At 46.1% G+C, this 23,976-nt stretch overlaps 2 protein-coding genes across 2 annotated transcripts; one reads left to right on the top strand and one right to left on the bottom strand.

The window, feature by feature from the left end:
- Positions 1–336: 336 nt before the first annotated feature.
- ripk1l (receptor (TNFRSF)-interacting serine-threonine kinase 1, like) lies at positions 337–7,977 on the top strand. Its single transcript, XM_080547062.1, has 11 exons — positions 337–354; positions 958–1,183; positions 2,600–2,756; positions 3,181–3,318; positions 3,499–3,733; positions 4,185–4,334; positions 4,520–4,596; positions 4,851–4,926; positions 5,752–6,477; positions 6,849–6,995; positions 7,570–7,977. The coding sequence occupies exons 2-11, from the start codon at positions 1,041–1,043 to the stop codon at positions 7,863–7,865; spliced, it is 2,145 nt and encodes a 714-aa protein (XP_080403188.1). The 5' UTR covers positions 337–354; positions 958–1,040; the 3' UTR covers positions 7,866–7,977.
- Positions 7,978–16,097: 8,120 nt separating this feature from the next.
- opn7a (opsin 7, group member a) lies at positions 16,098–23,195 on the bottom strand (the record flags this gene model as incomplete). The annotated part of the gene is made up of 5 exons (XM_080547063.1): positions 16,098–16,808; positions 19,697–20,028; positions 20,959–21,086; positions 21,557–21,719; positions 23,108–23,195. The coding sequence occupies 5 exons, from the start codon at positions 23,193–23,195 to the stop codon at positions 16,098–16,100; spliced, it is 1,422 nt and encodes a 473-aa protein (XP_080403189.1).
- Positions 23,196–23,976: the final 781 nt, after the last annotated feature.

Here is a 23,976-nt window from a genome sequence, read left to right on the forward strand (position 1 = left end):
TTTTTCACTCATAATACCTAATATCCCTACAGTCTCAGTGTATTAGCCCATTGTAAATCAATAGTGCCCTGCCCTCTCCTTTGTTTAATGTTGAGAAAACAAGGACAAAGACACCTGTGGCAACACTCACGGTCCATAAAAGCAGAGTTTCATAAGTTTTTTGTTTTTTTAAAGCTGTTTTCCTAAACTCAGAGCGTTATTATGCCACATTCATATTTAGATATCATATGATCTTTGCTCGATTATATGTACTGGTCTGAATTTGACTTGCAGGGCTTTCTCATAACGCTGTTGTGTGTACTCTATGCAGCAGCGGCGCATATAAATCCCGGAACTAACCAGTGGCATGTCAAAGTAGGTTCTATAATTTGTTTACTGTTTGGTACAGTTATTATTATTATTTTATCTTTAATCTTATACCACTGTCTACGTTTTCACCACGAATCTATTGTGGAATGTATTCATGTTAATTCGTGAGCTTAGAATGAGAAGGTTCTACCTCTGTTTAGGGCAGTTCAGAGATATTGAGCGTCAAAGTTTTCACATTCCATGATTATGTTTGGTGAGATGGAACCTTTGTATTTTATGAATTACTAACTCAAAAATGTCAACATTTTAAAAATAACACCACACAGGCATTAATAAACACCTAATGGATCAGATTATGTAAAAAACTCAATTTTGACAAAAATGGAGATAGAACCTTATAATTCTAACGTCACGAATTGTCTGCACCTATGTTGACATGTACAACTTTACATGCTGAGGTTCTTAAGGCCAATGCACACGGCGTGCGATTTTTGTTGAGTTATCATTTTGCATTTCACCCCGTTTCACTTTCAGATTCGGTTCTGTATTCGGTTCTGAATCCTCATCTTGCTCATAGCGCAACATTTGTTACTCTTGGACATCATTTGAGATATTGTTATATATTACTGATTACAATGTATCCTACAGTGTGTCATCTGGCGCTGTAAGGGGGGCTGCTCCAGGCACAACAAGGGGGGCTGCTCCAGGCACAACCAGGTCTGGCCACCGCCATGGACATTTATATGAGATCCGCCGACCTGATCAAGAAGGAGCCTCTGGACTACGGCGGGTTCGGGGAGGTGTACCTGTGTTACCATAAGACCCTGGGCCAGGTGGTCCTCAAGAGGGTCTACACCGGACCCCCGCGCAACGAGTGAGTAGTCACGTGGGCAGGGGAGGGGGATTCCCCCACACTCACGTGGAATCCTGATTCCTCTCCATCCCCCATTAGTTGACTTGACATTCAAGTCCGTGTTTTTTATTTAATGAAGTGCAGTTCGTGACGTTAGAGTTATAAGGTTCTATCTCCATTTTTGTCAAAATTGACTTTTTTTTTTTTTTACATAATCTGATCCATTAGGTGTTTATTAATGCCTGTGTGGTGTTATTTTTAAAATGTTTACATTTTTGAGTTAGTAATTCATTAAATACAAAGGTTCCATCTCACAAAACATAATAGAATGTAAAAACTTTGACGCTCAATATCTCTGAACTACCCTAAACGGAGATAGAACCTTATCATTCTAAACGGAGATAGAACCTTATCATTCTAAGCTCACGTTATGTTACTTACTTCATAACGTTTGACATAACATTGTTCATAGTACGAACGCAATCTAAATGTGTCATTTCGATTTGTAGACACACAGGCGTAGGCTACTATTGCATAGCAGACGTTGACGCACATACTAGTAGGCTACATATTTATCTTCATTTAGCCGACTCAATAATAGAAAAACACTCAATCAAAACAGACCAGACAATGACACTTAATTTTAGACCAGACAGACAAAGAGGCTCTATTTGTTGGTTGTGCCATTTTGCCCACACTTCTCCTTTCAGTGGTAAAACCCACAGCCGACAGCACTTCTCCTGAGAGGAGTTTCATTTATAATAAGTCTACATGCACCCCATCAATGTCTGACTTCCATTATTTCACATAGTTTACCCGGTGTCCCAGATTCAACTATTCAACTGTCTCTTCTAGCAGCTTTACACACTACAGGGCAGGCCCAAACTGTACTGAACATTTTTTTTCTTCATATTATTGTTCAATAATAGATTCTATTATTCTAAGAACAAGCAGGATATAAACAACAACAATAAGAATATGCATGATATAGTCAACAATCGACAATGGCTGCAGGCCTATATACAGTAGCGTCAGAGCGTCAATAATAGAATAAGTGATAGCAGCAGAATGCGAATCAGCATATCAACATTCTTAGTGTAAACAACTACAACACATTCTTTCACATTGTCCTCTGGTTCTTTCCAGCCCTGTTGCGGCAACTATGGTGGCTAGAGAACCAGGCTAGCCCAGCTCAGTGTGGCGCCACCCTGTAGCGTGTAGCGAGCGTAGCCTACTAACCCTAATTTACACTACAAAGCTGAACCAAGTTGAGCAGCACTGGGTCGGCCAAGTTTACGCATCCACCATAGTAGCTGTAACAGCGCCAGAGAGGAAGATGTCCATGTAAAGCGTGTGTAAGTGTGTGTGTAAAGCCCCTAAAGTGTCCTGACCCTTGTTGTTTGTGCGGTGGTGTGTTCTGTTTGGTTATCTCCCCAGGGGTAGTAAGCAGTCTCTGCGTGAGGAGGGCAGTCTGATGACCAGACTGAACCATGAACGTGTGGTGAAGCTGCTGGGGGTCATCCTGGAGGACGGGGACTACTCTCTGGTCATGGAGCTCATCCCCAAGGGCAACCTGAGGGCCATGCTGGACCAGAACACAGGAGGGGTGATCCTCAAACGTTTTTGACTAGATTGATTGATTGATTGATTGATTGGATGAATGAATGAATGAATGAATAAATGAATGAATGAATGAATTAATGAATGAATCTTTATTTCAAACATGATTTAAAAATAAAAACTAATAACTAATAACGAAAAAAAACGAAAGGGAGTAGGATGAAGCCTAAGCTTATCATGTCCTACCCCTATCCGTCACTTGCAAGTGAGAGCAATAATATTTATATTCTATAATCCATTACTTAATACATAAATGACCAATTATGATTGATTGATTGATTGATAGATCGATTGATTGATGGAGGGGAAGATCCAAGGTTCCTCCCCTCGGACAAGGGTTATAGTACAGTGCAGTGCTGTGCAGTGTGTTCAGTGAATCATGGTCTTCTGTCCCCCAGGTTCATGTGCCCATATCAGTCAAGGGCCGGATCATATTGGAGATTCTGGAAGGAATGGTGTACTTGACAAAGAACCAGGTCATACACAAAGATCTAAAGCCAGAAAACATATTGGTGGACAAGGACTTTCATATCAAGGTGCGATCATGTTATTTACTCTGCATTCCACTGTTTATGCATAGAAGTGTGTGTGTGTGTGTGTGTGTGTGTGTGTGTGTGTGTGTGTGTGTGTTTGTGCGCGCGTGCACGCCTATGTGCCTGTGTGTGTCGTCAAAATGTATGACTGTACGTTGATGAACATCCATTCGCGTGTACCAGATTGCAGACTTAGGCCTGGCCACCTGTCAGACGTGGAGCAGGCTGACGAAGGATGAGTCCCGCAGGCAGAGCCGTCTGGGCCGTACCGTGGCTGTGAGAGCAGCTGGTACCCTGTGTTACATGGCCCCCGAGCACCTGGAGAGCATCCACACACGCTCCACCGAGAAGTCTGACGTCTACAGCTTTGCCATCGTCGTCTGGGTGATCCTCACCGGAGGAGTAGAGCCCTACGAGAGTGAGTGTGTTGCACTCTCTAATAATAATAATAATAATAATAATAATACATTAGACTTATATAGCGCTTTTCTAGACACTCAAAGACGCTTTACAAACTGAAAAGATTGAGTAGTAAAAAAAAAAAGACACAAAAAGGTTATGGTAGTTGCTGGGGACAGATGGGAAGGGGAGGGGGAGAGGGTTAACTGGTGATGGCGAGCTTGAGGAGGTGGGTTTTGAGAGCCTGTTTAAATGTTGGGAGGGTGTTGGCCTGTCTGATGTGGTTGGGGAGGGCATTCCAGAGGGATTTTGACCTGGGCCAGACAACTGGGTCAGAGTGTGTGTGTGTGTGTGTGTGTGTGTGTGTGTGTGTGTGTGTGTGTGTGTGTGTTTGTGCGTGTGCGTGCGCGTGTGTGTGTGTGAACGTGCATTGTGCAGAATAACACTGACTGAATATTGGACTTTTTCAGATGCCAGGAGTGAGGATCACATCTGTACGTGTGTGCGTAACGGGGACCGCCCCGATGAGACTCTCATCCCCGAAGAGACGCCTGCTGAGATCACAGAGCTGATGAAAAGCTGCTGGCATCAGGAGCCACCGCAGAGACCAACGTTTCAAGGTGTGTGTGTGTGTGTGTGTGTGTGTGTGTGTGTGTGTGTGTGTGTGTGTACATCTAACCCTTTTTAACCCTTTTTAAACAAAGTCATTTGTCACAGAATAACTCACAAAGTCCGGACCTCAACAACCTCAAAATGATTAGTATGTCCCTCCCTCCTCTGTTTCTCTCCCTTTTTCTCTTTCCAGAGAGCTATAACTCCTTCCTGCCTGTCTACCAGGAGAAGATGGAGCCATACGTGGAGAGGGACTCTCTCGGCCTGAGGGCAAGTTTCATCTTTTATACGAACTGATGCCTAATAATGAACTGAAACAGTTATGCAGGTACATAGTACCTATACATAGTACTTATACCATACATAGATACATACATAGTACCTATACCACTATACAGTGCATACTGTAGTCAGAAAAAAAGGCTCAAGTCTAAGTTAGTGGATCATTTGACGATGCTTCATGACGATGTAAATTTTTTTTTTTTACATTGTATTTGAACTCCAACCTTCCGTTGATATTGCAGGACTTGTACCACGGTCCGGAGGACCTCGTGGAGAAGATTGAATCCATGTCGATGTTACCTGCTAGCCTGGCAGCAGGTGGGCACAGGGGTGGGCACAGGGGTGGGCACAGTGGGGTGGGCACAGTGGTGGGCACAGTGGGTACCCTCTATGACCCTGACCCAGCCGTCCAGCTCGAGAACCTCCTTCCTGCCACTTGACACATAATTATTCCTCTTCACACCCTCTCTGTGTTTTCAACTAGCTTGAGGCAACAGCAATACACAGTATTGATTTAACCTCGTCTTTAAACAATGTTTTTGAGAAGGTGATTATTTTGACTGTGATTATTATTCTTTTTACGGTGATTATTTTTACCCAGACTTTTTGTAAACAGCCTGCAAAGGCATTGCATGTCATGCAGTATTCAGAACTCCCATTGGATGACAATACGTATAGTAGGAAAACGGCAACCGTTGCTATCTTTTTGGCCCATTTTCACTCATGTCCAATGGAGCCCAATGAGTGTTCTCAAGTTTGATATAAAGTATGTCTTCTACAGTATATCATATACATACTGTACATAGATACATCCTGTCTAAGCTGAGCGACAGACGTTTAGACAAAGTGACTATAATACTGTAGGACATGACAGAAAGACAATGGAGACAGAATGTCTCATCCCTCTTCCCTCCCTTCTCTCTTTTTATTGTTCCCCTCTCCTCTCCCTTTTCTCTCCTCCCCTCCCCTTTCCCTCCTCTCTCCTCCACCCCTCTTTTCCCTTCTCCTCCGTTCTTTCCTTTCCCTTCGCTCCTCCCTCCCTCCCTCTTTGCCCTTCCCCCCTCTGTCCTTTCCTTTCCCTTCTCTCCTCTCTCTTTGCTCTCCCCTCCCCCTCTACCCCCCCACCCCCATCCCTCCCTACAGACCCCCCGGCCCCTCTGGTGAGCTCCGAGGTCAGCGGCAGCGAACCCGTGGAGGCCAGCATCGAGGACCTCGTCGAACACTTCCTCCCGTGCGAGCCCTCCTCCATCTCCCCCTCCTCCTCCTCCTCCTCCTCCCTCATCCAGGCAGACGCCCGGGGCCACAGCGTCCCCCCCTCCCCGTGCCCCGGAGGCCTCCTGGAGCACAAGCTAGACGAGGAGCTGATGTACCACAAACACGGCAGCTACGTCCGCCTCGACCAGCCTGACTCCAGCCCTAACTCCCCCTGCCCCCCCCACCAGCACCACCACCACCGCAGCACCCCGCAGCGCCTCACCTCCCAGGACCCCGCGGCCTCCAGGGCGTGGGACAGGCCCGGTCCCCCCTCCTCCTCCTCCTCCGTCCAGTCCTGGAGCAAGGCGGAGGCCGTCCAGCCTAGCGGCGAGGAGGACGCCCACCTCGGCTCCTTCGGGCTGGGCATGTTCATGGGCTTGGCCGCCGCTACCACTCCCCCTCCTCCGGCGGCTCCCGGGCCAGGCTACAGGAGCTGGCAGTCCGGCCAGTCAGTCAGCAGCCCCTCGCTGGGCCAGTACTCCCAGCCGTCCTACCCCCAGCATCACAACCCGTACAACCGCCTCCAGTCCTGGCCTGCGGCGCTCCCGGTCCCAGAGTCCACCGCACCCGACATGTGTGCCGGCCTCCGCAAGGGCGGAGCGTCACAAGACCCAGGTAAGGGCGGGGGGGGTGGGGGGGGGGAGGTGATGCTACGACCACTAGGACCATGACCGATGAGTCGGAAAACGTGTGTGTGTGTGTGTGTCTCCTCATCCCCACTCCTCCCCTGTACAGTATAGTCTCTACTATAAATTAATTAATTACAAATAATAATAGTAATAATAATTATTAATAATTCTTCCTTCTTTTAACATAGTAGCTGCCAATGGCCCCTGGTTTTGGCATAGATTACTATTTCTTATAATGAATGATGGATAGACGATTCATTTACTCAACAAATGTATTGTAAGTTGGGTAAATGCCAAAAATGTCAATGTCAAATGTCTGTCTCTTTGACTGTCCGTGTGTCTGTCTGTGTGTGGTAGGGGCTGTAATCATCAAAAACGCCAGCTCCATCCAGATCGGCAACAACAACACACTGAGCATCAGAAGTGCCGACTCCCTCCGCAGCACCCCCAGATCTCTCTCCAACTCCCCCTCCTCCATCCTCAAAGAGGCCATTCAGAAGTACGGTAAGATTTCCCCCGCTCTGGCCGCGCGCCGCGTGTCTTACTGAAGGGGTTAAGGTCCGGGGTGAGGTTAGAAAGGAGGTAAAGGTTAGACGTCATCGTTTTTCGAAAACATATTTTATGGGGCGAGGAAGAGTCGTACTTCCTGTTTAGCAGCTTCCTGTTTCCCTGTCTGAGTTTCACTTCTAGAGCCGCATGTCGCTCGCTTTCGTCGACTGAAGCCCCCCATTTTGAAATCACACAGGCAGTGGGTGATGCAACCGTAACATTTTAGGTAGAGGGGGGGGACGTCAAACATCAGGTCAAAACAAGTCATGACAGTACAGCTATTGACTTGAAACGTGCATTTTAACATAGGCTATTTCTGCATTTTCATATTTTTGAAAGGGTTAGGGTTAGGGTAAGGGTTTGAGATATCATGGTGAAATGGTGAAACACGTTTTGAGCACGACAATGTTTTGGGCACGTGCAAGAAGAGCAAAACATCACCGACCCTATGCCTCAGAGAAGATCGACTGTTTTTACACCCCTCTCTCCCTCTCCCTCTCCCTCTCCCTCTCCCTCCCTCCATGACCAGAGGACCACATGGTCACCGAAGAGCACCTGGACCTGCTCCGGGAAAACATCGGCGGCAACTGGAAGCAGATCGCCCGCCGCTTGGGCCTGACCGACGTGGAGGTGGACACCATCAACCACGACAACGCCCGCGACGGCCTGCCCGAGGTGGTGCACCAGATGGTGGAGCGCTGGCGCATGAAGGAGGGCAGCGTGGGCTGCACCGTGGGCCGCCTCTGCCGGGCCCTGGAGAACCACGTCAAAGTGGACCTGCTGCAGAACCTGCTGGATCTAAGCAGGGCTAGAACCACCCCCTAGATCAGGAGAGGAGAGGAGAGGAGAGGAGAGGAGAGGACGGGAGAGCAATTGTTGTTTCCCCTATTACCAAATCGACTCGTATATACTTATAATACTTATTAGCCTGATGAAATCAGCCTGATTTTAGTTTCATGGGAGTCTAGGTGGCGTGGCGGAAAAAACTAACTGAAACCCCACCCCTGTAGTTTAGCATAGTACACTGATCTGGTCTGGCTGTTTTTTGGATGTCGTGTGATAGCCTCTTAGTACACCGAGAGACATTAAACTGACTGTCACCTCATCCTAAATCAAGCCCAAGCACCCTAAGCGTTAACACTGCTGGACAAGCATTGCATTGGACCTAATGCTTTGTTAGCATAAAGGGCACTCAGAAACACGTGCACTAGGGCTGCAACGATTAGTATCTGCATCGTCAAAAAAAAACAAAAAAACATGCAAGAATCAGCCATGCAAGAATCAGCTGGGTAAGTTTTAGCTAACGTTGTTAGCCAACTGGCTAACGTTATATTGTTAGGGTCGTAATGTTTATGTTAGCTTTACTGTTACATGTTGGAAAACAACGTCTCATGGACAGGGCTGTACATGCTATGAGCGTTTGTGCTATTAATGTATTTTCCCTGTGGCACGCGTGTGACAGACAGAGGCGCTTGTATGTAACGTTACGTAGCAGGGGTTTTCCATGTTGAAGCCAGGAGAACGCGAGATGAAATGAAGTGAGGGGTGGTCGCTATTAAAATACCAGGTAGTCATGGTGGATGATCATGAATGATGCTTGATAAGTGAATGCTATTTCAATTATGTTGAGTCCACCAGCGAGCTGTCTGTAAGATAAACAGCGCCAAGCGTAGCCTACTAACGTGAGCTGTCTGTAGTCTAGCCAGCAATGCTAGCTAGCCAATCAACTAGCTCTGTGAGCAGCTGTAGCTTGGCGTAACGTTAGGTTAGATAGCTAGTTAAGCCGGATTTATGCTTCTGCGTCGCCATTTACGCGCAGCGAAAAGCCACACGACTAATCGGAAAAATAATCGACAGATTAGTCGACTACCAAAATAATCGTTAGTTGCAGCCCTAACGTGCACACACATCCCTTTATCACTTTAGAGTATTCCCAGTTAATTCCTAATTCCAAAGACAGCGTTTATGTGTTTCTTTTGCTGTCTGCTGTGAAATGTGAGAATTCCAAGACCACTTTTATCTGCCACGGGACATTCTGGAATGTAGTTCTCTCTGAAATCATAATGTATTTTTTTATTTTTTTTACCTTATCTTTCTGTGATCTTTTCTTTATACAATCGGGCGGGGGGAGCGAAGCCAAGTGAAGTGGACATTATTACTGTACAGTTCCCCTGCCAGGATAATGAACTCTAATCCATTTCCAAAGACCTCCTTCCTTTCCTTAACACCGTAATCAATTCCTCTCCATCTACTGGATCTGTCCAGCTGCAATTAAGATTAAGTCAAGCCTCTTCTCAAGAAACCAACTCTTGACCCATCTACTGTCCACAAGTACAGACCTGGTATCCCTTCTCTCCTTCTTACCTAAAACCCTTGAACGCCCTGGGCCCTATTATGCACTTCTTAACTTGCCGTCTTAAGTGTTAATTAAGACGCACCGCCAGGTTAAGACCTACCGCCACCCTTATTATGCGCTTCATACGCGCTACTGCTATTATGCAGGTGTCGATAGGCGCCCACACATAAGACGTAAAACTCCCGTGCATATATTGCTCATTGTGGGAGTGTTTATATGTTAATGAAGTGCACTAGGCGCCCCTGCTATTATGCGATCTGACTTTGCTCCTATCGCTAAGAAGTGGTTTGAAAAGTTCTTAAGTTTAGACTTCATGCACATTTTTGAAACACGAGCGCGCCTCCGCGGTTTGCGCATGCATGTGGGCACACATGAACACGCACGTGGCTCCACGGCAAGACGTCAATTACGGTCACAGTATAAATGCTTTATTTCAGAAGGGAGAGGCAGAGAAGCGCGCTGACCTCCTTCTTAGGACTTCCATAATAGCATAGCGCTAATGACTTAACGCAGCCGGTTCTTAAAGGGAATGGCACCTGGCACGCTGATTGGGTTGATTGAGAAGACGGCCAAAACACACCCATGACTAATTTCTTTGCTTAGCGCCGGGTTTTAGGCGCCCACTACAGCACGCATAATAGCAAAGTGGCCTTGACCACGCCTCCACGTCTTAAGTTTAGATCTACCGCCTCGTCTTATTGATGAAGTGCATAATAGGGCCCCCTGTGTCTAACCAATGGTCACTATCTGTCACTGTCTCCTTCAGAACAACCTCCTTAACCCTCACCAATCCAGCTTTAACCCTGGGCTCTCTTCTGGGACTGCTCCCTATGTTGTCACAGAGGACCCTCCACTCTGCTCGAGCTTTCTCCCCGTTCTCTGTTCTCATTCTCCTTGACCTGTCTGCTGCATTCTACACGGTAAACCACCCGATCCTTCTCTCCACCACCCTCTCAGAACTGGGTATGTCTGGCTCTGCACTCCCCCCCGGTTTGCATCCTACCTGGCTGATCTGTCTTACCAGGTGACATGGAGAGGGTGTCCCCAAATTCTCCCATGTCACCACCCTCTCAGAACTGGGTATGTCTGGCTCTGCACTCCCCCCGGTTTGCATCCTACCTGGCTGATCTGTCTTACCAGGTGACATGGAGAGGGTGTCCCCTGTAAACCTTCACACCCTTCACTAGCTCCCAGGTAGCAGCTCACATCAGATTCAAGATGCTGGTGCTCGGGGCGGCAAAGAGAACAGCCCATCCCAAAGCATTGGACAGCCCCCGAACACTGCCTGTTCACTCCGCTCTTCTACCTCTGCTGGCCGACTGGCTCCACCGCCTCTACGGGGTTGCAGCAGTCACGCTACCCGGTCACAGCTTTTCACTGACCTGGCGCCCCGCTGGTGGAACGAGCTTCCCACTGCTGTCAGGACTGCAGAGTCACTGTCTGTCTGTCTTCCCTTGTAGACTGAAGACCCATCTCTTCAGGCTACACCTTAACTGTCCCTCCTAAGACCACGTCATCCCCTCTATCCCCCTGTCAGGGGTGCAAACTTGTCACCTTTTAGCCGTTTTTTGCCGTTTTTTTTACCTCAAAATAGGTCAACAATTTTCATATATGTTCTTTGTTTTCAGGCAAAAAAAATGTATGTTGTCACCTTTTTGAGCCATCACCAGTTTGCATCCCTGCCCTGTACAGTTTCTGTAAATAATTAAATACAAGAAAATAAAAAATATTCTCTAGCATAATTACTTTTTCTTGCTATAACTGATGGATAGATGATCCACTTATTTAGACAAATGTATTTCTTGTTAGTCACTTTGGATATAGGCGTCTGCTAAATGCCAAAAATGTAAATGTATTGTAGGTCCCGGAGAACCACAACATTACAGCAGCCATTGTTCCAGCCCAACACTGACAAACCTAATTAAACTAAATCAGCACGATTCAGACTGACAATGAGGTGACGATTACGTGGCGTCTGAGATGGAAGCACAGAAGCGTACTCACCTTCAACCCCATTTAGCTACAGTTAAACAACGCAGGACTGTGTGCAAACATACCCAATACCGAGAACGGATAATACTGTATAGCATGATTTTTAAAACAATATTTCACAGAAAAACAGTGAGTATTCATCCAGAGTTCAAGTCAACAGAATAGGAACAGATTCCAAACCGCCACTGGTTTATGTCCTATCCTGTCTAATAGAGGTTTTATGGTTATTATGGGAAACTTTGCTGTTAAGCAAAAACTGACTGGAGACCAATCAACATCACTAAAGGAAAATCCAGAGACTTATCAAAATAAGCCTGGATTTTCCTTTAGCGACCTTGATGGAATACCCCCCTGGTGCTGCGTTTTCCACTAGTGGATGAAACAACTAGTACAAAGTTAAATGTGAGTTGGTCTTTGTTTACCTCTTTACCTTTATGTCTATTTGTTTCTCATAACTTGTAATTCACCCTTTTTGTTTACATACTGTATTTTATTATGTTGAAGAAAACGGGTATAATTCAGGGCAAATGTTGAGATATAAAAAAAAGCAGTGTGACTGCCAATGGCAAAGGGTCCAAAGGGTCCTAGCCTATTTCTTTAAAAAAAAATGATGACTGGTGTATAGATGATTCACTTACTTTAGACAAATGTACTTAAGTCGCTTTGGATAAATGGCAACAATGTAAACATAAAAAGAGCTATAGAACTAGTCAGGATGTTGTTGCCATCATTACTCTGTCCTTTAGTGGGCAGCGCAAAGTCCGTCTGTGTCATTCCCTTTGCAAAAGTCCTTTCAGAATCGATGACCCGCAGCTTAATCAAAATGCTACTCCAACTCTTTATCCCCGTACACTCTGCAAGGTAGACTTTGTGGCTCGTGGCATTTTGTCAAGTGTACAGCCAATAAAACACGACTACACATCAGTTCTGAGGCAATTACCTACTTGACAGATAAAGAGTTCCATTAGATGTGCCACTGTCATTGAAACCAGTCTCTCTGAGAGTGTCGTTGACTATTGTAGTGCCTCTGTGATAAAGTGTTACTTGTGACCCCTACTTGGACGGCTCTGCATGTGTCTATTTGGCTAGTTGTGTACTTGTCAGTGAGTGTGTGTTCATGGCTACACGTACAGTGCTGCCTCAAAGTATGTGAAATTATTCCTGTGCAATTATGTTTTGATCATGATTTATAATTTAGTTTTTGAACTACACGCATGATTCCCTCTAAACCAACATATGGAATTGTTAAATAGAAACCTTTTATGTTAGATAAAAAAGACTGAGGTTCTGATTAAACCCCAAAAAATCTGTAATTGCACAAAGGGTTCACATACTTTCAAGCAGCACTGTATGTGTTGTTTTTTAAATTTCATGTATTTTTCATGATTGGTTTCAGTGGTTAATATAGTATGTAAATGTGATATCTCAGAAAAGTGAGTGGTGTCGTAATCGGGGTCATACTGTGGCTACAATCAAGCACTCTAATTGGTTTGTTGTCCATGGTCAACTAATGACACCTCAGTCCTTACAGAGAAAGAAAAATACCTGTGGTTTGAATTGAATTCCGTCACAAACAACTTTTTGTGAAGTGGTAATGATTTTTTTCATCATTTTCTTCTCTCTGTTCTCTTTTCAAATCTGTGGATCTATGTTTTGTCGTTGAAAAAGACCAGCACACATGCAACACTTGTGTGCAGGCAACAGTAGTAGTAGAGGAGCCCGTCAAGGAGCAGCATCAATTGAACTGCTCAAAGAAAACATCAAACCCGAAACCAACAAAGCAAACCATATAAAATCATCAGTCTTAATATAGTGCATAATGTTTTAATAGCACAGAACAGGGAACAAGTGAGAAAATCGACACATTAAAATGTTTAAAGACATTGAATCTCGTTCCGTGTAAGTAAACCTTTTGCGTATCTCAAAGCCTGACATTGTTATCGAGACATGAGCCGTGGTGATTTTTATTAATCCCCTCGGAAAACACAAGAGGATTAATCTCTGGGTGAATTAATTATGAATCTGATCAAGAAATGCAAATGTGGATTAACGTCACTGTTGCCACTCAATAATTGCATTCCAGCTTCTATCAGATTTAAAAAGATGTGAGTCTAATTAACTATTTTTGTTTGCTTACGCACAGGAAAAACAATCGATCTCACGTCATTAAGAGTTCCCAAACAGGAAGTATTCATTAAATTAATTATAAACCACAGGTTTTAATGCAATTACTCAGAGATGGTGGCAGAGTGCCAGGGTTGGGAAAACACAGAAGGAAGATAGGAGGAGGATTTGGGGAAATGACAGCTTGATGTTTGGTTGAGGGCTTAGTGTGCCAATGATTTACCATGCATGTTTTACACGTGCACACACGCACACACACCCACATACACACACACACACACACACACACACACACACACACACACACACACACACACACACACACACACACACACACACACACGCACACAATACTGTTTTCAAGTCAAAAAAACTGTTTTCTCTTGTTGTCTTTACAGTACACTGGACTATCTACAGCTGTTTCAGTTGGATTTGGGTCATCCTCTTCATCCCTCACATCACCCTCTCCTCTGTATTGCATTTTTGACAAAGTATACCGCTTATCGCAGCATGAGGTTGTACATGTACCAGAGTAAATAGGTGAGGAACACCACATTTCTGTTGTCCTGTTATCACTTTAAACACTCAGAGAATGCTCAGTATCTGGGTCAATAACGGATAAGGTTTTCCTGCAAAAAGTTAATAGTTATTAATTAATTAATAATATATTTTATATTTTGCACCCAAAGATGTGCAAATAGGACTAACATAGATTGTCATCATTCGGTACAACCATTATATTTATCTTTAACCAGATTTCTGGTTGTACCGAATTATTACTTTTTGGTTGTACCGAATGATTTTCTTCAAGTAAACAGTTAAAACAGGCACACGTTTAGCTACTTATGTGAGAACTTGACCTTGAGCTTGAACTTAGCAATATAAGAATTCATATTAAATATATCTTTCTAAAATATTTCAACATTTTCAGTGTGTTTTAGCGGTTGTACCGAATGATGTGATATTTGGGGACATTCATAACAGGGAGCGGAAAAGTGCATTTATCAAACATTTAAGAGAGAGCTGGCTACTTTTCTTCTCACTCAGAGGGTCTGCTGCAGGGGTCTTAATAATGTAATATCCTGTCACATGATGATTATCAGTTGATTTGATCCAAAATGGTGCCTTGAAATTGGTTGCTCCGAATGATATCAGTGAAATATTTTTTTTGTGACAAAAGTGATTTGAGGAAAGCAAACGTTTCTACATAAAAATCCTAAACCATTTTGCAGTATATTGTTATAAACCCTTGTAAAATCATGCCAGAATGTTTATATAATAGTTGTAATATCATTTTAGATATTTTAATGGCACATTAGCTGGTTGCATTTGTGTTCGGACGGTTGTACCGAATGACTTTTCAACCCTTTAAAGAGCTGAAAGTGCCTGAATTTGTAAAAAATCACCATAAACTCTTAGTGTATTCAATAAAGGAGAGCAAATAGTGTTAGTTAACATAATGTATATATATATATATATTAATTGTTAATTTTAGAAAATATTACATTCTGACACAAAAATGTACACGTCACGTCATTGACCCATCTACAGCTGTTTGGATTATGACTTTGGTAATTCTGTAGATATTTATTTTTATTTTATTTTTTACAGTCAAGCTCCTGTTTGTACAAACACAGAACAGTGTACATGTTCATGTTATTTACTGTAAAGCCTGTAATACTGTACCACAGTTTTATCTACATCAGTGTTAATTTTGGCAGGCTTTTTAGTCACTTAGTCTTTGGTGTTTAGATGAAGATGCACACCAGTTCTAGTCACACCAAGTCACCTCCATGTTTCTTAGTTCCAGTCCAGTTCCAGTTGATGAAAACTGAAAACATTCCAGTGCAGTTTCAGTCCACAAAACCCCCCCAAACATTTTAGTCTAGCCGTAGTCATTCGACGAAAACGAATGTTTTCAGTTTTCATCAACTGGACACCAAAGACTAAGTGACTAAAAAGCCTCCCAAAATTAACACTGATCTACATAGGAAGTCCAGCACCCATATGTTCAGCACCTGTATTCATTGAATGTAAACAATAGTTGAATTGGGATCGTAGTGGAACTGCCACCCACATGGGTTCGCTTTCCAAGGTCCGTTTTCAAGATGATATTGTCATGGCATACGGCCCTTAAGGTTTTTTCCTGACAAGGAAAAACTCCCTACCATTGTCTCTACCCAGGCCTATTCGACCCGACCCGACCCCATGAGAAGATGGCAGAACTTGGTTTCACTGTGTTCCAGCCCAAATGATGCCCTGAGGGAGAACCCAAGTTGTACTGAGTCATTTATAACAGCGGATCGCTGTTCATCTGTACCGATAAATAAAAGTAGAAATGAAGACATATGTAAACATATATCTTCTCCTGAGAGAGAACCAAAGTCCTTTCCAACAGTGAATCACTGTGTATCTGATAAATCAAGATATATGCATATAATAACCCCATTCTTAAATAAATTCCATCATGTAAAATATCGACTGCAAAATATATTCAGAGATGTACGAAAAATATACAAAAACCAGAATGCATAACATATTCGGTGCCACGTCAACTTTTGCGTGTCTCGGGAATGCATACAAATTCATGGCCAGGCCACTTTTGCATGTCCGGGCACCATCTCCAGGTTGATCTGAAGGTTGTCGATCTCCGAGGTCCGTTTGCCACACACGGTGGCCCGGAAGGACTTCTTGTGACAGAGCTGCTTCTTCTTCTGCTGCTGCTGTGGCTGCGGTCGCGGTTGTAGCTGTGGTCGCGGTTCCGGTAGCGGTTCCTTTTGTGGTTTAGGCTCTGACCTCGGCAGCTGGCCCTGAGGTACGTTCCCCGAGGCGTCAGACACGCGGCACGCCTTGGGGTATTGTCGGAAGCACTCGAAGGCGTCGCCGCACTTGTCGCACACCCCGCCGCCGCCGCCGGCGCCCTCTGACCCCGCCAGGGCGACGCGGGCCGAGGAGGCGGTGCAGCAGCAGGACGGGTCGCCCCGCAGCTGGAGGGAGCGGAGGCCGAGGCGGGCCGCCGACTCGGAGCGACACCTGTCCAGGCTCTGGGAGCAGGGCCAGCTCCTGAGGCACGCCCGCCGGAGGGTCCCCAGGTCCCGGCACATCACCCTGCGGAAGTTGGGCCGCAGCAGCAGGTAGATGACGGGGTTGTAGATGGTGGAGGACTTGGCGAACATGGCGGGGATGGCGAAGGCCAGCGGAGGGATGTCCTCTATGTGGCCGAAGGCGGCCCACATGGACACCACGGCGTAGGGGCTCCACGCAGCGAAGAAGCCGATACACACCGCAACGCTTAGCTGGGGGGAAAGAAGGCGGGGAAGGGGGGGGAGGAGAAAAAAAGAAAAGAAGAGAAAGCAGGTAAGTACCGTAACAGAAAGGTGTATACCAATGCACTTAAGGGAGGGCAATTTTCCACAGAGAGGGCTTCCTGTGACATAACAGTGTACTAGGATCTATTGCCACTTAACATGAATGTGCATTCCACACTCACAAGATAAAAGCCACACCGTGGCTGATTGGTGGGTGACATGACGTGGGATTATTAAAATGGAGATTCCTCTCATTAGAAAAAGGCATCCGGTATCATATAATATCCTAGCCTATTCCTGTCATTTTCAATTGATTGCACTTTCAATGGATTGCAAAACAGGCATAGGTGAACTATTTTTCCAATAGATCCTAGCATATAACGAGACAGGGAAAAGAGGACCACGCTTCAGCGGCGAGCGGAACCGCAACGACGGGCCCGTGGCGGCCAGTTGCAAATCAAATCATAATGTGTCCCTGCAGCTGCGGAGCCAATTCCCCCACTAATGAGAAGCTCCATCACTGCAGGAATCTATATCGAGGTCACTTCAAATCTCTGAGAGAACGAAGAAGAAGAAGGAAAACGAGAGAAAAGAGATAGAGAGGAGGTCCACAGAGGAGGAGAAGGGGGTTCTTTGATATTCAAAGATGTCTCTCCCTCATTTGGACCGCAATTCGATTATCCCCGCTCCATCTTCTAGCTCCATCTTCCGTCGCTTCCATTCTCAGGGATTTGTTTATTCTGACCCCCGGGCTGTCTTTAATACGGTTGTGTGTTAGGCTGTGAGGGGGTCAGAGTCACAGCCTGACTCATGCCAATAATAAGATTTGCAACTGTAATTTAAAGATATGAGCAGAGGCCACTCCTGAGCTTCGCTGCTGCTTATACAGTAGGTGGGCGCACACACACAATACACCAAATAAACTAACAATTGCACGCAGACACATACCTCCACCAGTGGCGGCTGGTGCTAAACATTTTGGGTGGGGCACAGGTTATGGGGGCATGCTCCACGGGGAAGAATATCAACTTTAAAATCTGGATTTACAGTCGATTTTAGCATGAGAATAGCTCTACCCCCCTGTACAGACCTCGCCATCCCCTCTACCCCCCTGTACAGACCTCTTCATCCCCTCTACCCACCTCTACAGACCTCTTCATCCCCTCTACCCCCCTGTACAGACCTCTTCATCCCCTCTACCCACCTCTACAGACCTCTTCATCACCTCTACCCACCTCTACATCTCCTCTACCCACCTCTACAGACCTCTCCATCCCCTCTACCCCCTGTACAGACCTCTCCATCCCCTCTACCGTCCTCTACAGACCTCTTCATCCCCTCTACCCCCCTGTACATACCTCCTCATCCCCCCTACCCCCCTGTACAGACCTCTTCATCCCCTCTACCCCCCTGTACATACCTCCTCATCCCCCCTACCCCCCTGTACAGACCTCTCCATCCCCTCTACCCCCCCTGTACAGACCTCTTCATCCCCTCTACCCCCCTGTACAGACCTCTTCATCCCCTCTACCCCCCTGTACATACCTCCTCATCCCCCCTACCCCCCTGTACAGACCTCTCCATCCCCTCTACCCCCCTGTACAGACCTCTTCATCCCCTCTACCCCCCTGTACAGACCTCTTCATCCCCTCTACCCCCCTGTACAGACCTCTTCATCCCCCCTACCCACCTCTACAGACCTCTTCATCCCCCCTACCCACCTCTACAGACCTCTTCATCCCCCCTACCCACCTCTACATACCTCCTCATCCCCCCTACCCCCCTGTACAGACCTCTCCATCCCCTCTACCCCCCCTGTACAGACCTCTCCATCCCCTCTACCCCCCTGTACAGACCTCTTCATCCCCTCTACCCCCCTGTACAGACCTCTTCATCCCCTCTACCCCCCTGTACAGACCTCTTCATCCCCCCTACCCCCCTGTACAGACCTCTTCATCCCCTCTAGTGAGTGTGTGAGTGTGAGTGTGTGTGTGTGTGTGTGTGTGTGTGTGTGTGTGTGTGTGTGTGTGTGCGTGTGTGCGTGTGTGCGTGTGTGCGTGTGTGTGTGTGTGTGTGTGTGTGTGTGTGTGTGTGCGTGTGCTGAATACATAAACAAACAAGCTAAAAGACGACAATAGAAAACGTACCATGCTGACGATATTACTAAATGTTTGAAGTAGCTTTTATCTTAGCTGACTCTCTTACCTTCAGGTCGAGTTTGTGTATTCTGGCTTCGCAAAACACCAACAGTAGCAGCCTAACAGCCGCGGAGATTGCGACCACAAACGAAGTTTGACTTCGGTAATAGGTCCAGTTGTAATATCCTCAAGCAGGGGAGGCTGGTTCATTAGGGGCAATTGCACAATGCCCCACCAAAGGGAGAAGAGAGAGATTTTTTTTCGATGACTTCTAGACAGTGTTGCTTCTGAATATCATAGTCCAATCAGCTAGTGTTCTGTGGCGTATATCATAGTCCAATCAGCTAGTGTTCTGTGGAGTATGTTCCAATCAGCTTCAAGTCCCGCCCCTTTCGGTGCATGTCCCAAAACCCCATAGACAAATGACCGAATGGCCTGAAGTTACCAAAATAGATTTTACATGCAAGTCTACGAGAACAGCCTAGTGCAATTTCGCGTAGTGTGAAAGTTGCCCCGAAAGGGGCGGGACTTGAAGCTGATTGGAACATACTCCACAGAACACTAGCTGATTGGACTATGATATACGCCACAGAACACAAGCTGATTGGACTATGATATTCAGAAGCAACACTGTCTAGAAGTCATAGAAAAAAAATCTCTCTCTTCTCCCTTTGGTGGGGCATTGCACAATTGCCCCTAATGAACCAGCCTCCCCTGACCTCCACCTGCTTCACTCACCTTCACGATGATGCCCTGTATGTTGCTCAGGTGCGTCTGTCTGGAGTGCTGCTCCATGGCCCTGCGCGAGGCGCGCACCGTGACCAGGACCCCCGTGTAGGACACCACGATGACGCAGCAGGGCACGATGTAGCAGAAGACGAAGAGCGCCAGCGTGTAGGAGCGGACCGAGGCGTGCTGGTTGGACCGACCCCAGTCGATGCAGCAGGCCGTGCCGTAGGGCTCGGGTCCGTACTCCCCCCAATGGGCCAGCGGGGAGCAGGCGAACAGCAGGGCGTAGGTCCAGGCGCACGCTACCAAGAGGCGCCCGTGGGCCGGGTTGAAGCGGTTGCCTGCGTCGTGGGTGAATCAGAGCAATCCGCGGGATGAGGTCACCCCCTATCCCCACCGACAAGCCTCGAAAGCTTTGTTTTTTAGTAGTAGGATTTTATCTCCTGGTCCTCTGTGGCTCAGTTGGTAGAACATGGCACTAACAATGCTTAGGTTGTTGGTTTGATTCCCGCTGGAAGCCGAAACCGAAGCCGAACCGAAAAATGTATGCACTCACTGTAATGTAGTAAGTCGCTTTGGATAAAAGCGTTAGCTAAACGGCTAATATGTTACTATCTCTTTTGAGGTCAAATCAAAACCCAAAATATGAATATGCATTTTATAGGAATGGACTGTGGGACATAGAGGATGTGTTGAGAAACCCCTTAAAGTTTAGTAAAAATCCACATGGGGGGAGTGACACAAGTGAGTGACACAAGTGCACGCTTATGGGGAAAAGGGGTCGAGAATTAGGATGCAGAAATTGTAGCTAGTAATCGAGAAAGAATTAATTAAGATATGGGTTACACATGTCATCACTTTGTAGGCCACATATTTTAAAAAAACAATAGAAATAAAAATAGTGTCCGTTTTTTGTCATTTCTATACAGTAAGTCAGTGGTGAGTCTGCCAACAATCAACCAGCATTGTTTATGGTAAGTCTATGGTATCGTCATGAATAAAATGACACTTTCAGAGGTTGGCACTGAACATAAAGCTCCATTGCACACAGCCTTCGCTCCAACCATCACAAGCGACCCTAATTGAGATGGAGAGCGGGGGCTAGCGCACTTGTCCTGCCATCAAAGGACATGTGTCTTTTGAAGTCGACTTCTTCAACCGATCCACTACTTAGTCGCTTCTCCAACTTGTATAATGATGGATCATTTAAATGGCCAAGACGGGGTGGTGGGAGGGGGGGGGGGGCTATAGGCTCTTTGAAGAAGACTTACCATAGTGGGGGTAACACACCTTCACGAAGCACACCGTGCTCAACAGGGTGAGAGTGGTCAGACTGCAGATGCCGAACAGCATGCCGCAGAACGCGTAGATCAAACACACCGTTTTACCAAACAGCCACCTGGGTGAGGGAAAGGGTAACGGGGGGGGGAGATAGTTGGATGGGAGGGGGGGTAGATGGAGGGGCGGTAGATGGAGGGGAGGGGGGATGGATGGGGGGATAGGGAAAGAGAAACAAAGAAAAAGAGCATTCCAATGCGTGTGCCCGTGTGTCGACACAAGTGATACCACAACGCATGAGAGAGACTGGGGAGCTTTACAGTAACACCAATCAAGCCACCTTCACTAATCTGCCTCGCGGCGCGAGTCACGCGCTTGCGACTTTGGCAGAGTTCACATCAAAGCGTTCGCCGACACCTCAGTTTTTTTCTTCTCGCCCCTCACCCTGATTTAATTTTTTGCGCTTCCTCAATGGCTATTGTGGCTCGTGAGAAAGCGTACATCTCACGACTTCAAGTTCCCTGGAGAGAGCGTCAGATTGAATCGGAATCGGAACGCCCGCGGCGCGACAAAACCACCCTTGTGGCGTACCTGTGATGGAAACTGGAGGAGATGGCCATGGGGTAGAGGGACAGGGTGAGGCACATGTCACTGACAGCCAGGTTGATGATGAAGAACTCAGGGGGCTTCAGCAGGTGTTTCTTCTTATAGGAGACGTAGAGCAGAGCGCTGTTGCCGAACAGTGAACAGACACCTGCAGGGGGGGTGGGGGGGGGGGGGAATGAGAGGCAGAGGAGAGGAGATGAGAGGACCACACCCCCTACGGTGAGGGCCACCACACAAGATGATTGGTGGTAGTGTCCCTAACAACACGTAGGGCTGCCTAGACTGTTGTTCCCAAAAAACGAAGGCTGTTGCTTTTTGTTGTTGTTGTTGTTGTTGTTGTTGTCATTTCGCCAATTGCTCCAGCGAGACTGCGCTGTATCTTTAGGACGTAATGTATATTTGTTCAAATGCTGACATATATACTGAATATAGGTGTATATACTGTAGGCTGTAGGACTTACAATGATACGCTGGTGTAAAATAATGAGCTACAAACACTTGTGTTGATTTACAAAATGGGAGAGAGGGTGTCTTTGGGGATTTTTTTTTAAACCTTTCAATCAATCCAAATTAGATGCTGAAACATTATGGATGAAGCAATGACAAGACTACAAAATCGATATCTTTAAACCCCCCTGGTCTTCCTTATGGCCATATCACAGCCTTGCCATATACCTTGACTTTGGAGCTTCGCAGCTTTGGAATCAATTTCTAAAGGGCTTATGTAAACATCTGTTCACACGCACACGCACACACACACACACACACACACACACACACACACACACAGACACGTAACAAAGCCTGTAGGCTTTGAAGAAGGATCTTGGGTATCACAATACAACGCAACAACACACAAGCATACAGATAGAACTGGAAGCGATACAAACGAGAACAGGTTCCCCTCCCACCTCCTCCCCTACAGAAGCACATTCATTGAAATACTACTCATTCAAGAGTGGGGGGGGGGCGCTCTTCAAGCGAGCGCTCTCAAAATTTGAACACTCTAACACACTCGTTTTACTCCACCGCGTCTTTTAATATATATATATATATTATATGCTATTCATCAATCAGCCAGGTGCACCAGGGGGTAAAGAAGCGTGGCTGTTTTTCTCCCCTCTCTTCTGAGCCTGCATTTGATAGGAACATCTCTTACAGTAATGCTTTCATGATCAAAGGCTTTGATGGAGCGCTGGGCTGGTTAATCTGGGGGGCTGGATTTGGAGAACCAGCTCGCAGAAACTCATCGACAGAAGCTCCCCCGCGGCGGCTCCTTTCTGCTGTCAGGAGTCAGGAATACGAGGCAGGCATGTGTGTTGTGTGTGTGTGTGTGTGTGTGTGTGTGTGTGTGTACACGAGCCACTACAAAAAAAGGTGCACAGTTGTGCCTCTCTCTGGGAGGACATACAGACACACACACACACACAAACACACACACACACACACACACACACACACACACAGACACACACACACACACACACACACACACACACACACACACACATTTCTGATGTTTTGAGGAGCTCTTACCGAATATGGAGTAAACAATGGCCACGGTTATGTCTGCCGCCACAGGTATGTTGGAGTGGAAGGCGATGTCGTCGACAAACATCCCCATCTGGAAAGAAAGGACAGTTAAAACCATATTCATCATCGTCTGAATCTATTCAAGTGTACTCTTGAAGGTCATTCAATACACGTGAATTGTTTGGTTTCTCTCCGGTATGTGTCAGTCTCCCTCTCTCGTCAACAAACTAAAATACTAAACAACCCCTTCATCAATTTTTTGTTTTGTTTTGTAAACAACAAGGTGGAGAAGTCCCTTTTTGCGCTTGGCATGGGAGATGTCCCTTTTTGCGCTTGGCATGGGAGATGTCCCTTTTTGCGCTTGGCATGGGAGATGTGTGTTGCACAGTTGATTCTCTGTGAGGATCTACTGTAAGTAGCTGTATAGTTAAACACACAAAGAAAGCTGAAGAAAGAGTATTCACTGTAGTGTTTTTGCTCTGCTCAGCACTATTGGCTGAATCAGTGACACTCAGTGCCAATTGCATTTGGTAATTCAATCAATATCTGACCTACCTATTGAATGATAGACTACCTCAATATATCCCATTAAAGATTTTTAAATAATTGACACAAGACAAGACAATCATTAGACTAGACTATCAATACCGTCCTAAACAGCTTGACTTCTGCGTTGATGTACATATCCCAGAATGGCGCTTTAACTGTAAGTCTTCATAATTCGTCTGCGGGGTGCGTTTAAAATGCTTTCCTTTCGTCAAATTCAATAATAATTAATAATTCGATTTGCCTGGAGCTCCCCTTTAAAACATGTCAGGAGAGGTAAGCTTCTTTACCTTGCTAATTTATACCAGCATCATCTTCTTGGGAAA

This window comes from Nansenia antarctica, assembly GCF_963989245.1.
Source record: "Nansenia antarctica genome assembly, chromosome: 16".
Lineage (NCBI taxonomy): Eukaryota > Metazoa > Chordata > Actinopteri > Argentiniformes > Microstomatidae > Nansenia > Nansenia antarctica.

Coding starts and splice junctions, on each gene's coding strand:
- ripk1l (XM_080547062.1), top strand. CDS start 1,041: ATGGACATTTATATGAGATCCGCCGACCTGATCAAGAAGGAGCCTCTG. Junction 3,319..3,498: donor ACAAGGACTTTCATATCAAG/GTGCGATCATGT, acceptor CGCGTGTACCAG/ATTGCAGACTTAGGCCTGGC. Junction 3,734..4,184: donor AGGAGTAGAGCCCTACGAGA/GTGAGTGTGTTG, acceptor GGACTTTTTCAG/ATGCCAGGAGTGAGGATCAC.